The sequence below is a fragment of the Impatiens glandulifera genome, chromosome 2 (assembly GCF_907164915.1).
Source record: "Impatiens glandulifera chromosome 2, dImpGla2.1, whole genome shotgun sequence".
Classification (NCBI taxonomy): domain Eukaryota; kingdom Viridiplantae; phylum Streptophyta; class Magnoliopsida; order Ericales; family Balsaminaceae; genus Impatiens; species Impatiens glandulifera.
In genome coordinates this window covers 57,473,776-57,490,892 of record NC_061863.1, presented here as the reverse complement: position 1 = coordinate 57,490,892, position 17,117 = coordinate 57,473,776, and the positions used below count along the sequence as shown (strand labels likewise).

Below are 17,117 nucleotides of genomic sequence, written 5' to 3'. Positions count from 1 at the left end.
AATACATCTTCATTGACATCATAACAAAAAGAATTTCCACAGTAGTTCTCAATACTTGCAAGCAGGAGCATAGCTAGAAATAAAAATCATATAGAGCTGACTTGTAAAAAAAAAATTATAATTATAAAATCACCTAGAAAAGGAAATTGTAGATTCTGAATCGAATTACTGAAGTTCTGAAGTTGTATCCTGTGATTTTTCATTGAATAAAACTCATCAATTATTGAATCAATATCTATCATTGTAGTAAACTCTCTTTCAATGTAAATAATCATATAATCTGCCAAGAATTCTTTTTCCATCTATCATTCTTTTTCCATCTTTTTCCATCATATAACTGAGAATGATTGTTCCGTTGTTGCAGTAGAAACAGGGAGCATTAAAACAAAACAAATTCTGTCAATTAAGTGATAATGATGTGCTTTTTCAGTCTCTACAAATCGTCGACATAATTCCGAAATGGTAGAAATATTCTGAAACCTTTCATGATTAGCTATATCAAGCTTATAATGCTCCAACTGACTTCTCAAATAATGTAGTTCTTGACTACTAAAATTATTGGAATAGAATTTTTCTGCAAGATTGTGAATATCATTAGCATTAAACAACTTAAAGTAGAGCTAAGTTTAAGAAGTTCTACAGTCTCATCATCAAATCTTCTATTGAGCTCTTCAATTTGATAATCTATTACAACATGAAATACGTGAAAACGATAATGATGCTCAACTGTAATAGAATCTCTTTACTAACATGAACGTCTTGTAATTGATTTATAACAAACATTCATATTAGGTATCTCAATACCATTATTTTCACAAACTGATTGCACAATCATTAGATGATTATCATAAACTTATGTTCTCAAAATATGAAGTAAAGACTTGGTAGTTGAGACAAAATCCATTGCATTTAAAATATCTAAAGAATTCTCTTGTAAAGCTCGACAAAGCAAATCTGTGATCCCCATGATCTTATGCATTAGATATAAATTAAATATGAAATCAAAGAACTTGTTGCCTCTCCCCATACAGAGTTCGAAGGTATTTCTTCAACCATGTGCTCAAGAACGATAATTACAGACTTGTACATATCTATCGTACTATAAATCGACTCAAAATGAGAACTCCAATGTTTTCCAGCTCGCTGCAAAGTACCTATTTGGTTAAGGCCATGACAAACAAATGATAAATGAAATGATTAATGAGAAATCAAAGAACTTAATTTTGGAGTTAGTGCCTGTCTCGTGGATACCAGTAGCTACCATATTTGCAATTTAGATAGCTTGGGTAGATTGCAACATAGTGTGACGTTTTGGAGATGCCTTTATCAGATTACAAATAGAATTCAATTTTGAAAAAATATCCAAATAGAACTCTCCTTAAGGTGTTTACCGGCAAGAATTGAACTTTTTGTTAAGAAGTTTCAGCCCGTTTTCGTGTAAAGTAAGTTGGTCAATTTTCAACCAAGACTGTTTTATTGTATTGTATTGTAGCAATTCAGGCTAGTATCCTGAAATACACAAACAAACAAGGTATCAATATTTTTAATAATATTATTAACATATATATAACATAATCTTGAGATAAATACTATAGTAATTATGTTCTCATATTATAAAGATTTAAGAAGTCCTTGAAGAACCAAATAATTTACAAAAATTGGGTCCAAACAAACCTCAATGTAGAGCAGAAGAGCTTTAAAACGGTTGGCATTGTCAGGAAGAAAGCCAATGGAAGGGAAAACAGTGTCAAGTGAAGATTCAGTCCCAAAAGTAAACAAAGATGGGAGAATGGTTTTTTTGACCTCCCCAGTGGTTAGAATTCATGAAATATCTCTCTATGCTTGAACTTCACATAGCTTTTTGGCCTGTAATTAAAGTGATCAAGCTCGTTTGGTCGTAGAAGAAGGGCTTCAGATTCTGATCTGACTCCCCATTGGCCTTGGGATACCGAGAGATAAAGAAAGTATGAATAAGCAAGACAGGAGATGATGATCATCATGAAGAAGGATTGATTCTTCAATACCCACTTACTAATTAATTCTCGTAATCTCTTCTGCTTTTGAACTTTTTAGAGAGACCAAAGACAGTGAAAATACAAAAAAAAAATTGGGTTATAGATCCACCGAAGTGGGTAGCCTTAACCGGATGTGTGGTAACAGGTAAGGCCCGAAAGCCGTTCCCGTCCCTGTCGGGGGAGATGCCAACCATCTCTCCTTTCTACGAACACGTTCGTTACTTTTGTTTCTTTCATTCTTATACATTGTCTCAAATATTTAAATTTCCGATGTGGTACATATTAACACTGATATAAATATTTATTATTAAAAATGGCTTCGCCCGGGTTCGAACCGGAGACCTTCAGTGTGTTAGACTGACGTGATAACCAACTACACCACGAAACCTAGTTGTTTTGATTCATCATTTATCACAACTTAAAAACAATATTTAATAAATTATTATGATTTTTTGTGTTCATGTTTATGAGTTTTATTTTCTTAATTGTTAGTCTTATATTTGTAAGAGACAACAACAATGAAAAAGAATAGGATTAAAGATCTCAATTTGTAATCCGTTTTAACATTAATACTAAAAATCAGACTTGCTAGCTAGGTACATAACCAATACTTGGTATAAGAAAACATATCTAATGGATACATAATATTATAAATACTCTAATAAAAAAAATAGTATTTGATGATAATGTATAGATAGGTGCATTAACTTTGGTATTAACCCTTCACTTATCATAAACTATGACATATTTTCTAATTCTACATGGTAAAATAGGTTATTTACTAACTTGCTATAGAAATTGGGGAAGAAAGAAACAATATTATAGTTTTGGCAAAATGTTACCTCCATAAAATGATAGAATGCCCACTGTAAAGTTTATATTAAAAAAAGAATTTTAAACAGTCATTTTAGTCTGCAAATCATCATAAAACATCACAAAACACAGTCTTGTTTTCACTTCACTCATCCTCAATACAACATTATCTACTCCGATTCAATGTGACACTTTTAAAAACCTATTGAGTAAGAAATACTTCCACCAAATAGACAAAAAGGGCACACTGACATGCCAATACCACAACAAATAGACACAAAAAATATATATAATAATGAATAAACCAGCCTATACAGGTGTGTACTCAAACCAACATCATTCACACTCACGCCTCAAGCTCCTTTGGCAGCTGTCGTACACAAAATACAACGCAGTCGAGGACCATCTAACATTGTATCTCCTTCTTCTCCTTCTTCTTCTACTTCCTCGTTCATATCCCCATTATCGTACTCATAGTAGGATGATGTGTTTTCGGGTTTCTTTGCCGCTTCTGTCTCTTTCGAGACTGTGTACATCGAATCAGTAAGGCAACTAGTGTGGTATCCGTGACAGCAAAAGAATACTACCACAGATACATTCTGGATGGAAAAGGCGTCAAAGCACACGCAACAACGAGCACCTCCCCTCGTTTTTGACTTGATTTCCATGTTTGGTATTTTCTCGGTTGACTGAGAGGCAGAAGCGATACCATCCCGTTTAGCATGTGCTCCATCATCTTCGTTACTCAAGTAAACTGCTCGCCTTGCTTCTTTGTAATATTTTATCAGAAGATTGACACTATCAGCCTACAAAATCAGCAGAAATTTGTTTTCAATTCATTCCTATCAAAATGGAGATACAATAGCTATGGAATGTATCAAGCTTAAGAAGAATACCTTAAGAATATCATTGCAGCCATGTCGCAGAGATGTTTCTGTCCTATAGTCCGTTATGATTTTGACCAGTCTATCTCTCAGCCTGAGAGGAAGTAACCGTAAGCAATAGTCAATTTATATCTATAGTTAGAACTATAAGTTACATTTTATCAGGTTCAGCAGTATTGGATGTGGATTAAATTTCACCAACCAATTGTTTGTTTTTATGTGTATTTTCCAGTTAGCAGTTGGAATCTTCTTCCTCCATAGGAGGTCAAAGGTTCAAACCTCACCAATGTAACAAAAAGGCTAGAGGTATAACCAAACCTAATATGTTCAATTGGAGGACTTATTTGACATTGTTATTTCATCGATGTCTTTGTAATTGATTACGTTTAAGTAACTGTTTTGAAGTTAGTTCATAAGCACGTGGAATGTGAATTCTTGGATATATAGGGAAGGGTATTTAAAACTTGACAAACCATTTTCCCAAAAAAAAAAAAATTAAACTTGACAAACCGACCCTATATCTTATATCTCAGACATCTAATCTGCCAGATATAGGGTTTAGATATAGTAGCCGGGATGATATTTAGCCAAATACCCGTACCTAATTCACGGTCACCCCTACTAAAAACAAGTCCCGGGAAGGAAACAGGCTATATGACATTGATTGGTGGCAAGAGTTTGATGGCAATCTTCAAAACTCGAAAGAATCTCAAATAAATAAATAAAATACTAACCGTGGAATTTCTAGACCATTGGGCACAATATTCACTATATACAATGGATCCAAATTGCCCACAGTGTGCTCTAGCAATACACCCACCTGCCAATCAATAAAATTATCAAATTAAAAATGATATAGTATTACGAAAGCATCCTGCTCATTTTTTGTGTCAAGTGCATTTAACAACAAACAAAAAACAATGATTATGTACCATTTCAGGCTTATTAAGACATTGTTTTATCAACTCTTCCCAAAGTTCATCATCTTGCTGCATACTAACAAATTCAATAGCCTGCAAAGCAGCACAATTAGCCACTAACAATCATAGCTGAAGAGACATAAGGATTTTAAAACATTAAGAACACTACCTCAGCAATATCCCCCAAGTTATTTATAATTACTGCAAGGGCTTTTTTTGAGTTGCCCATTCTTCCAAGGATGAAAACCTGCTCTCTTAGTAAACCCTTTTGAAGACAAATCTCATATGCCTGAAAGATATTGTAAACATTTACAGGTAAGACAAAACTAAATTATGAGAGGAATTATTCAGAGCCAATTAACAGAACAAACCTTCTCAAGTGTATAGTGCTGACTGCTGCGGAGGAATGGAACCAACATCTTTTGATCATATTCTGCATAGAGTTCCACCTATTATATTTGGTAAATAATTACAAGATTGTTAGAAGTAATACACAACTGAAAACATAAATCATCAAAATATTTGGAGCAATAACTACTATTTTTTCCATAAACAAATTGAATAACTTCCTGTCAGTCAAAAGCTGACTATGACACTACCCCACAATCGGAAGCAGTTCATGATATTTGTCAATCATTATATCGAATCATTGGCCTCAGTAAATAAGTACCTGCATATCATGGAAATCCCTTCCAGCATGTGGGTTAGCTTCAAATAGTGAATGAAGATATGTATGCAAAAAGTATCTGGAGTCAGATTTGTTCCCCATAGCCAAGAGTTGTGAAACTACTTCTGATGGAGTTATTAAGTCTCTGTACTGGATTAACAAACTAACTGCTCTTTTGCAGTCTACCAACATCAGCTGGGCAACCTATTGAGTTGAAAAGATATAATGTTATTCACATATAAAATCCAGACTATCATTTTTTAAAGACATCGCTTTCGTAACAAGTTTATTAATAGACTTTTTTTTTAAAATCATAATCCAGAGTATCGTAGATTTCTAGGAAAAAAGTATAAGCACATACCTTTCCACGAATTGCATCATGTAGGTTATGCTTTTCAATAAAATCAAATACATCAGGCTTCATAAGCTGAACACAAACCAATTTATAGTTAAGATCAGTGGAAAAAAATTGTTAAGAAGAGAATTATTTCACATAATCCGCAGAGCACTTACATCAGCATATAATGCGAATGCTTTCTCGTATTGCCCCTCAATGACATACAGCTCTGCTAGTGCCTGATAAAGAAAACTTTTTAAATACTTGAAGAAATGGATTCACACTAACATAGAGAGACATTTTCTAGGACAAAAAGAAATAATCATTCATTACCTCTTTGAGAGCATCAGTAGCAGATGAAGCATTTAGCTGAGGTTCGATGGCTGAGATAACTGGCAAAGCAGAATAAATTGCTGGTGGCCAAGATTTGATAGTTGATAGAAGAGTTTGGTGGAAAGATGGGTTTGTAGCTAGAGCAACTAGCGCAACCTGTAAAATACCCACATCTCATTAAAAAATAGAAAATTAAATTAAGACTTTAAATGCTGTCTGAAATAAAAATAAGAAGTAAAACTATAACATATTGCAAACCTCATAAGCAGTATCACGCAATCTTGGGTTTTCAGATGGTATATAGGGAACCAATACAGGCAGTTGACGAAGATGAGCAAAATGGAAAACCCATCTGTAGTGAATAGACAGCATGGTTAATATAATATATATATTATATATTATATATATATATATATATATATATATATATATATATACAATTAAATGCATCTTAAATGAAATAAACTCACCTCTCCCATGCTGAAGCAGATCCCCTCAACAATTTTGGACACAGAGATGCAGCTTCAGCGTATTTTCTTTCAACGATCAGATGATCAAGATATCTAGATCCCACCTAGTCAGATAGGAAAATAATCAGTATGAGCAATTGCCAAAACATGTCAATGATGGGACAGGATGAACCAATAGCCTTGTAATTAGGTTGAACTAGCTAAATGTTTAACCCGTTAAATAATGAATTGAAGTACCTCTTCAATTAGCTCACTCCGTCCTTGTCCAGCTTCAACTGCAGCCAAAGCTTTTTCATGCCATCCATGTTGAAGAAGCCAAGAAATGTGATCTTCTGTATCCCTAGAAATCAGAATCATGTAGCTTAACCCATAATATCACACTAACTTCACATACATTCATCGTTTATCAGTTCCTTTTTTTTGTCCGGTATGGGAGAAGAAAAATGTATCATATGAAGCATCTAAACAACTAAAAAATCCACTGTCCAATTTCCTAACCACAAAGACAACCTCTTCAAACTTCAATGTGGATTGATGGTTGAGTTGTTTAATGAACTTTGGTAAAGTATTAAGACTTGGTACAAATATGGTTTGTGTTATTATAAGTAGAATTTGTGATAACTCAATTCATAGAAACTTTAACATTTCAAAAAGAAAAATAACATTCATAACAAAAGAAGATTGGCCACCAAAAATCTCCTTCAAAGTTAGTCCTCACAGAATAATCACCTGTACTTAGTGACTTAGGTAAATTTGAAATCCATAGAAGTTCTAAACAATTTTGGCAGGGTGGCATTGTCTGTTGTGCAAATACTCTTCTCTTTGCAGAAAAATTCCTATACACCTAATTATCATTTCTCTTTTTGTGGAGACAACTGCAGTATGAGTTCTATACACCTGTAATTATGAGCACCATCAAACAGATCTAAAGAAACTTATACAGAAAACTAACTTTCTGAGTATTATAGCCAAAGGTAAACATTTTACTTCTACCACCAACTGGAAAATGACACCTTTTCTGAAAAATAATATAATAAAAGGGACTTGTACTCCTTTACACAAATGTTTTGATGTCCATACCAGCTGGTAGCATTGTTTTGTTACAATCTAAAAATGGTCTGTGCATATACCACCTTGTCTATAAATATACTCATTTAAAGCAAGCAAGATATGGAGTTTTCTTCTCCAGATATAGGGTTGTTTTATTATACAATTTTGTCATGTTCGTCATGATCCCGAAAAATATACATTTGTTATGTTTGTTAAAAATGACAACCTAAAAAACAATCTGGATCATGATCCAAAAAATAATCTAATCATGATCAAGACAAAAATCTTATACCAAACTAAAAAATGTATCTATTCACTTTCACTTTCAATTTTAAGTTTGGTGATTTTCCAATGGGATTATGATTGTGACAGAGATTGGAATTACCAGTTTCCAAATAGGTTAGATGTTTATGATGTTGATTATCTTTAAAAGGTTATGCAATGAATAGTTCTGATGCTTCTGAGCACCAAGAGGAACACAAAGCCAAGGATGTAATTAAGTATCAGATGGACATTGAAAAGTGAACAAAGGAACAGAATCCCCATTTTAAAACACTTATTATCTGGATAAACATAATAAATTTCTAACTCTATCTCTAACTAAATTTAGTTTCTAAACGTTTCTCTATCTAGAAACGGTACAGAACCATAAGTGTGTCCAAATGGGGCAGTCTATGTGCTTGTGGCGGGATAAAAAAAGAGTACTGATTCTACAGGCAACCGATAAAGAAAAATAGTCGTAGCTTCTTTGCAGGGGAGTCTATGTGATCATTCTTGGCTCATGCACTTAGTAAGCGAAACAGTTCCCACAAATCCTTCATTAAAATTAAGAAGACATAATATTGTACTCACCGAGGCTTTGCAATAACTACATCCTTTGGAGATACAACATAGTATAATGGTTCATCACCAGCAGCCCATTGACCACCGGCATAGCTGCTACCTATATCCAGAGAGTTTCCCTGCTGTAAAAATGACCAAAAATATGTGTATGTAGATATAACAAAAACTATTACCTGAGAACGGAGCATGTGCGAGTGAATAGTCCTTTGCCTTGTAATGCTCAAAGCCATTTACAGGCAGTGCATCGGTTGCAAGCTCATCATTATTCCAGGTGACTACGTGCACTTCTGGTCTGTGAGCATTTCCCTGGTAACAAATTCACATAAAAAATTGCTTACAAGACGCATCCCTTTTTTTATGCATAGATGTGTAGAAGAATTTCACGAGAAATGCATTAATTTAACTATTAGCCAGAGTACCCAAAGGTACACTACTTAAGAAAAATGAAATACCTGGCGTGATGGAGTACTGCTGCTAAATTCCTTTTCACCAGCTTCGTCTCCCGGAATATAAGCCAGAACAACCAATGAATCACCAAAAGGAGCAATACCAGATATGAAATAGTTAGTTTGGAAAGATGCTACAATATCCACTTGGTTTATACTAGACATAGGAATATGCCTATGTGTTCCATTTGTCCCAGCATTCTGATATGTTTTTATTGATGCAATCTTAACAGATGTTCCCCAGCCAATAACCAAACGAGTATCATCCTGCATATAATGAGATAAAACTGCCATTTGATATCTCCAAAACAACAAAATCTGGTTGTCACTTTACATTATTACTTGTGAGTAGTTGGAGTATATATGTATAACAAATGACAACCGGTCAAAAAATAATAATTATAATAATGTACAATAAGTTGGAAGCTAAGGCATTTTTTAGGAAGGTTAATCAGGCCTCTGATTGGAAAGGGAAGGCCTACAGGTTCTCTAATATTGAAAAGGGTTGAAGTTCAGTTTGCTTCACGAACTTGCATCAAAGGCTTTTTTTTTCCTCAATCTGTTTCGGACTCTTTTCCCTCAATGAGTCGTATATCTATGAAGATGAACAGTCCAACTAACCTGCCAAACCAAATGAGGAAGCAAAACTTCCGGATGTGGGCTTCCTCGTGGTCTCTCAATAAATGTAATACGCTGATCATTAGAAGCATCGTAGATTTTGACACCTGCATCATTAGCCCATGCAATAAGGCTTGCTCTCCACTTCACTGCATGAATCGGGCCTTCACCAGAGTGTAAAACCTGGATAAATGGATGAAGATAGATAGTTCATTGGAATTAGAACATCAACTGGGCATATTTATTTCATTAATCCATGTAGACAAAATGAACAAAAAAAAATACTCCTAGGATTACATAACACAATTTTTTTTCACTGTCTAATGAAAGTGTGATGATGTCTACATGCTTTTTAAAATGTATTTGCAGTTTTGATTCATTGAATACATTAGATGACCTACAACAAACCTGGTCGCGGTAGCCTATCCATTTCTTCGAATTAAAGAATAACTGACCAGCTAAACCACCAGTGACGAATCTTCTGGATTTTCTTGCATAGTACGGGTCAAGTGCAATTGCCTTCATTGGGCGATGATATTCAAATTTTAGTTTCTCATCAGTGAAGAGACTGTTTATTACAACAGAACCATCATCAGAACAGCTCGCAATGTATTCGCCATCACTATCGAAAGATAGATCGTTGACAGAAGCAGTATGATCACGAAATTCCTTAACCTAATAAATATATTGAAAACCCAAAGAAGATATTAGGTTATAATGCCAGATGGAAGTTCAACCGTGATTCAGATTGAGATTATATAACATGGGCATTACACAAATTCTGATAATGAAAGCTACAAAAGTGACAGGCAGCTGAAATCCTCTCACATCGAGCATTACAACAGCTAAAATGAAACAAAATAATTTTTTGATGTAGATGAAACCATGATCACGCCCATAAAGTCGTCACCCACCTACCCTACCCTAAATTTCTATCTCAGAAGCAAAAGAAAAACTCACTTGATTGCCGAGGAAATCGAGAATATACAAGTTGCCGCCATGAGTGCCGAGGGCGATCATCCGCTCCGCAACAGCAACGCAGGAGGCTGAGTCGGCAGAAAGAAGTGACGGCACGCTGCCTCTCATCCTCTGGTACTTGAGCCTCGGCTCATCTTCTTCCTCTTCACCCACCTCTACTTCCTCCTCCTCCTCCTCTTCTTCGTCTTCAGAATCCTCCCCTTCTTCTCTTTCATCATCGCCGTCGACCCCATTCTCCAATTGCTTCTGAGACATTGTTGTGGCCTCAATCCCTCCTTCTAGCGATTGAATTAACAGCGAGATCCAGACGACTGTTCACAATAAATGATCGTGATGAGGAAATGAATTATTCTATACCTTCTTCGAGAGAGTGCCCTTTTAGTTGCAGGTGAAGAAGAAAAGAAAAGGTATGGCCTTTATTATTATTATATTATTTATTTGTTAATTTTGCTTCCATTTACAACACAAAATGAAGATGGTGACGAGAGAGAACATAAGCCACCTGTCTTTCCCTTCTTCTTTCCTCTTCTTGTCCGAACCTCCTGTCTGTGTCTTTTCTTATTTTCTTTCTAAAAAATCCCTTCTTAATTAATCTGTCTTATTTTTCTCAAATTTGCTTTATTTATCATGATATTCAATTATTAAATAAAAGTAATTTATTCTTCTTACTAATTTTAGATATTAAAATTTATAATAAAGTATTTAAAGCATGAATTATCATTTTGGTTCATATTCATCCCCATTGGTTTGAGTGGTTACTATTTAGAAGCATTTTTCTCAATTAGTAAAAGAATGTTTGAATATTAAAATGATACAATTATTAAATTATTTTAAGTCATTATCAATATTTTGTTGGTCGGTTATTGGTCCTATAAATTTATAGAACGTGACCCAAGATTAGGAATTTGATTGTAAAAGCTAAATGATGGCGTGTCATATGAGTCACACTATAGTTAAAAAAATAAAAAATTGAGAACTGGTATTTTTTTTTGAAATTTAATTTATAATATTTATTTTTTAAAATATTAATTTAAATGATTTGAATAATGTTATTTTTGTTCTTTTAATCCTTTTATAGTTGGATCAGTGAACATCTAAATGATAAGGCCCATAAGGGGAGAAATGATGAGCATTTGGGCTTATTGGGTCGGTTTGGATTGGGGTTGGAGTTGGACCCATATAAATGAAGGCTATTTTTGTTGTTGTTTAAAAATTAAATGTTAGTTTTTTATTTTAATTTCAATCTTTTTATTTAATAATATTTTTCTACAAATAAATATAATTACTCTTTTATTAAACAATAACATTAATTATGATTTTATTTAACAATAATAACACATATTTTATGTATAAAAATATATAATTAAATTAAGATAAAAAAATATGTTTATTAATTATTTAAAATATGTCTATATATATATATATATATATATATATATATGAACTATTAAAAATATATCATGAAAATATAAGGATAAATTAATATAATTATTTTAATATTTATATATATATATATAAGAATAATTAATAATTTAAAACATCATTACAAAATGACAACAAAAATATATTATAAAACGTATTAGTCTTTATTTTTAATGTTCATTAAATAATTAATTTAAAATGTTATTATATATCTTAAACTTTTATCATAAAATATTTTATGATTTAAAAATAATAGTAATAATAGTTAAATAAAAAAATTAGTTAAAATTATTATTTTGAAAAATATAATATAAAGTAAAATTTTAAAATAATTTATTTATTTAACATGATATTTAAAGATATTTTAAATAGTTGATAAATATTTATTATTTTAAAATTTAATTATTATTTTTAAATATGAATTTAATATTGAATAAAAAATTAAAAAGAAGTCCAATACAAAAGTTAGGAAAGATCAAATAATAAAACATTTAAATTAAAGAAAAGAAAAATGAATTAATAGTGTTTAAGAGAAATATTTTTTTTAAAGTAGTTTGAGCTAAATTAAATATTATAGTTGACGATCAAAATTAAAATTGATAATAAAATATAAATATATATATATGTCAATTATTTTATTATAATTAATAGACTTGTTTATTTTATTTTAAGAAATATATATAATACAAAATGGGTGATATATATATATATATATATATATATATATATATATATATATATATATACCGTCTTCAAAGTATTATCAAACCTACCAAAAACGTAAACAGATTAATAATTTGAGAAATAATATTTAAAACATAATTAGTAAAAAAATATTGGCAAACTAACAAATATAAATACCAGCATTAATGATTTCGGATTCTTAAAAATATCAAATAATAGTTGACAGCCTCTATTGTTTGTTTATTTATAAAAATACTGTTGTGGAGTAAACATATTTTTCGACCAACACCGCGATCATTGTATTTATTAAACCTATTCTTTATTTAATTCATATAGGATTGTTCCATTGTAAAAATATATATATATGAATAACTAATTAGAAGAAGTGATACTAAAACAAGGGGAGAGGATTAAGTTTATTTGATTGGGATCTTTCCTTCAATACTACATCTCATCCATTACCAATCTAATATATGTAAATGAAAATATAATTATTATTGCTGGTTATACATATGAATGATGATCCTTAATTACTTGGAAGCAACTGGAGACTGTGTGATGGCCCCCACCATATCCAATGCAACGCAGGGTTGATCAACTGGCGCCTGTATTACGTACACATAAAATTAATTAATTCATACCTACTTACTATTTACTACTGTAAAAACAAATTCTCAAATTCAAATAAAAATAAAAATAGTTAAACTTTCTTATAAAATTGTAGTTGGTTATAGTGGGTGGGTGGGTGAGGGTTACATAGTTAAAGCCAGGCAGGCATTAACAATAGAAATGATGATGGTGACTTCTCAAGTCTCAAAATTTATAAGTCAAATAACATATTTATTACATTCTATTTGACTTTTAATTAATTAATTAACTGCATGCCCAAAAAAAATATTTATTTATCAAGATAGATAGATAGATAGATGTGGAGACTTACAAAATGACCAGTTTCAAGAAACCAATAGAAATGTAGGTTTCTGTATGACTTTGTGAATCCTCTTGTCCTTTTATCATCTCCACAATAAAGTGGTGTTCTATCCATATTCAAGAATTCCTTCAGCCCTTTCCATCTGTTATATTATGTTATCAATTAATTAATTCTTATATATTATATATGATCAAAGAAAAAAGAACAGATTATTAAATTAATTACTTGAGCTTTTCAACCCATGCCTGAGTTCCTTTGGTGGAACAAATGAGATCAACCTATACATATATAATTATATAAGAATTAAATAGAAGTTTGGGATATAATTTTCTACACTTGAAAAGAAAGATTAATTAATAATACCTGACCCGTGTAAATTGTGAAATTAACTCCTTTGGCCAACAGTTGATCAACCTGTGTGTTTATAAACATGAAATATTTGAGTCAAGATCAAATAAAAATTGAATATTTTTTAATTGAGAAATTATACCTATCTCTGTTCTGAAATCACGACTCGCATCCTTATACAAAAGGGACCTTGTTATACAAAAGGGATTTCGCCGACTCAGGGTCCCTCTCTTGTATAAGGGCGAGGTCTCTTTCGCTATGCGAGTCGCGATTTCAGAGTAGAGACAAGTATCATTTCTCTTATTATTAATTTAAGGTAGAAAGAAATGACCTCATTGATCCTTGGCTTCATAAAATCACCGGACTGTGCGTTGAAAACATATTGGGCTTGAAATCCCCATCTGTGGGCATTAATTAATTAATTAATAATTCTTCTTCTTCTTCTTTAAAAATAAATAATCATGATGAGTACTCACGTAACATGGGGTGGAATGATCTTGAGCTTGTTTTTAACGTGGCCATTCATTAGATCAGGAAGACTAGTTACCCCATCACCACCATTAGAAGCCTTAATCCTTAAAGATTCAAGATATGTTGAATATTTCTGCATTAATCCTGTCCTCCCTCCTACTACTGACCTCGTACTACTACTACTACTAACAGTAATACCTTCTACTTTTTCCTCAGCTGAATCTAACAAAAAGTTGTAGAAATCCTACAATAATAATAATAATTATTATATTATATTATATTTATATTCAATCAAAAACCCTTAAAAAGAAAATCAGGGAGGGATCATACAACATAGTTACTGGTTTGCAATATCATGTTCTCAAGATTGTTCCATGTATCTGTCGCCTCTTGAAACTGTCCATTCTCAATCTGCTTCTTTATTTGCTGTGTCAACCTGCAGCCCACCACCACTTAATTCATTAAAATTAATATTCAAATTAATTCAATTCAATTTAAGAAAGAGAGAGAGACATGTTTGCAGTCTCGACGCCACTGTTATCTATTCTCGACAAATCTTTAAGCAGAGGTGCCCATGAAAACTGCAGGGGTTAGGTCAAGGTCAGACCATATATAATTTAAGAAAAAATATATATATATAATGAAAATTAATTAATTGAAATGTTTATATACTGACAACAAAATCCTCTGGAGAGATCCAAGAATCTCCTATTGTAACGCCTGAAATGCAATTATGGGTTTTAGTTACTAATTAATTAATATAATTAACAATTAAGTAATTAATTACCAGCAAGGTTAAGCTTTAAGGTTTTGGATTTAATGGCTTTGAGAACAGACAAAGCAAGAGTGACTGCATATTTGCCTCCATAGGATTCAGCAAAGATGTGAAGAGGACTGTTTTGTAAAGCTTTGTTCTTGTTAAACAATCCCTTCAATAATGTTGTCAAATCAGTTGCTGCTTCTTCATCTGTCTTCACCAACAGCTTCTCATCCTCCACGAAACTAAAACCAGTTCCCACTGGATTATCCTTAATTAATTAACCCCCGACCGACCAAACATGTTACATCATCATTCATCAGAGACATAATTATATCTTATTATTATTATTATTATAAATAACTCACCACAAAAAGAAGATCAGCTTTGCGCAACCATGTGGAATTCCTTGGTTTCAGGTTTGTATCCAATGGTCCGAATTCTTCAAAGTTTCCAATTGCAACCCCAGATCCACCCTGCAGTATTATTATATATTAAAATTATTATCAGGAACTATATATATTCTAATTTATATTGATTTTCATGAAAATTAATATTTACAGGTCCGCCTTGCAACCAAAGGATTATTGGCCAAGGCTTGTTTGGATGTTCAATTCTGAAAGGACTTTTGTAGTACCACCAGAACATGTGGGCTCCTGTTCATCCAACAAGAACCAATCATGCATTTTATTATTAATCAAATTGAAAATGAGAAATCAAACGTGCTTAATTACTTACTGGGTCTCACTTGGACATATCCCCATCTTTCAGATCCATCATCAGTTCCAGTTCTTGCAGCAATGGTGAATCCTCCTCCATTGAAGAAAAGAGACAACAGCCAAAACCCACACAAAATAACAGTGAATTTCTTCACTCTTTCCATTACTGAAGTTCACAGTTATTCTCTCTCTGGTTCAAAAAAAATAATAAGAATTAGAGAGAGAGAGATTGCAGATTCAATGAGCTAGCTAAGAAATGGAGATAGAAAACTGAATGGGTTTATATATATATATATAATTGAGAGAAATGATGGGTAAAGACTAGCTAGAGGGAGGGATCATTATTAAAAGCTAACATTTTTATGAGATACGATAAACTCAAAAAAAAAAATTAAAATTAAAAAAAAAATTAACAAAAGTAAATCCACGAATCACAACAGATGTGGCTGACAAGTTGTTTTCATTTCTCGAAAACGCTCATTTCGAACCTCGAAACGGTCATTTCGAGATAAAAAAAAAAATCCCCCATTTCGGGATATTTTTAATGCGTTTCAGGACACTTTAAAAATTTTTTCTCTCCTACCCACATGTCATGCCACGTTTATCCGTAGACTTACTTTTCCGTTGATTTTTTTGTTTGAGTTTATATTTTTTCCATTTTTATTTGTATAATGTTGGAAATATCTTTATAATTATAAAAAATCAAACTAAAACAACATACTCCACAATGTTTTTTATTTTCTAATTAAAATATTTTCTTATTGGCTCATTATTTGTTTTTTGCATTGTCATTTTCTATAACACTTTTGGTTTGATTTTTTATTATCAGGATTTGTGTTAATTCAATTTTGGACCAATTATAGGAAATAATTAATTAGTTTTCTTGTATGAAAATTAACTATATTTAGAATAATAAAAAATATTAAAGTGATGAGAAGGTACTGTAATAATTATAATTGAATAGTATATTTCTTTAGAAGGAAGAAACTGAATTTATTCACCTAATATAAAGATATTGGTAATCTTAATATGGATTTTGATTTTATCAATATTTTAACTTATTATATATAATTAAAATTTTATTTTTATTTATTGTTATTACTAAATCATATATGTATTATTAAAATAAATTTTACTTTTTTATTTATATTGTTCTTTAAGCTATTTTTATATTAGAATATCAAACAAATGAAATACATAAAAAATATTATATATATATATATATAATTATAATACTAACTCATAATTATAAGATTTTTAATTCAAATTGTTAATATTTGAAATAATTAATGATGATAATTATTATTTTTGGGGTGTAAATATATAATATTATAAAAAATATTTTATTACTTATATTTTTTAAAATTTAAGATTTATTTTTTAATAATAATATACATGTTAATATATCATC

The 17,117-nt window shown here is 31.5% G+C and overlaps 2 protein-coding genes and 2 non-coding genes across 4 annotated transcripts; all 4 read right to left on the bottom strand.

Moving 5' to 3' along the window:
* Window positions 1–2,100: 2,100 nt before the first annotated feature.
* On the bottom strand, window positions 2,101–2,228 carry LOC124928266. The gene has a single exon (XR_007098485.1). It is a non-coding gene; the product is annotated as a U6atac minor spliceosomal RNA (small nuclear RNA).
* Window positions 2,229–2,329: 101 nt separating this feature from the next.
* On the bottom strand, window positions 2,330–2,403 carry TRNAV-AAC. The gene has a single exon. It is a non-coding gene; the product is annotated as a tRNA-Val (tRNA).
* Window positions 2,404–2,867: 464 nt separating this feature from the next.
* Window positions 2,868–10,761, bottom strand: LOC124923772 (vacuolar protein sorting-associated protein 41 homolog). Its single transcript, XM_047463742.1, has 19 exons — window positions 10,357–10,761; window positions 9,805–10,071; window positions 9,400–9,579; window positions 8,785–9,045; window positions 8,506–8,638; window positions 8,342–8,432; window positions 6,677–6,779; window positions 6,440–6,543; window positions 6,228–6,321; window positions 5,970–6,125; window positions 5,813–5,875; window positions 5,661–5,726; window positions 5,303–5,503; window positions 5,004–5,081; window positions 4,802–4,921; window positions 4,645–4,725; window positions 4,447–4,532; window positions 3,725–3,806; window positions 2,868–3,634 (listed from the first exon to the last, which is right to left on the bottom strand). The coding sequence occupies exons 1-19, from the start codon at window positions 10,627–10,629 to the stop codon at window positions 3,182–3,184; spliced, it is 2,892 nt and encodes a 963-aa protein (XP_047319698.1). The 5' UTR covers window positions 10,630–10,761; the 3' UTR covers window positions 2,868–3,181.
* A 2,245-nt stretch (window positions 10,762–13,006) lies between these two features.
* LOC124926108 (serine carboxypeptidase-like 51) lies at window positions 13,007–15,951 on the bottom strand. The gene is made up of 13 exons (XM_047466275.1): window positions 15,726–15,951; window positions 15,549–15,643; window positions 15,356–15,463; window positions 15,018–15,258; window positions 14,907–14,950; window positions 14,744–14,811; window positions 14,561–14,666; window positions 14,236–14,474; window positions 14,091–14,160; window positions 13,775–13,825; window positions 13,637–13,689; window positions 13,421–13,553; window positions 13,007–13,085 (listed from the first exon to the last, which is right to left on the bottom strand). Exons 1-13 carry the CDS (start codon window positions 15,868–15,870, stop codon window positions 13,011–13,013), a joined length of 1,428 nt encoding a protein of 475 aa, XP_047322231.1. The 5' UTR covers window positions 15,871–15,951; the 3' UTR covers window positions 13,007–13,010.
* Between the last annotated feature and the right edge of the window lie 1,166 nt (window positions 15,952–17,117).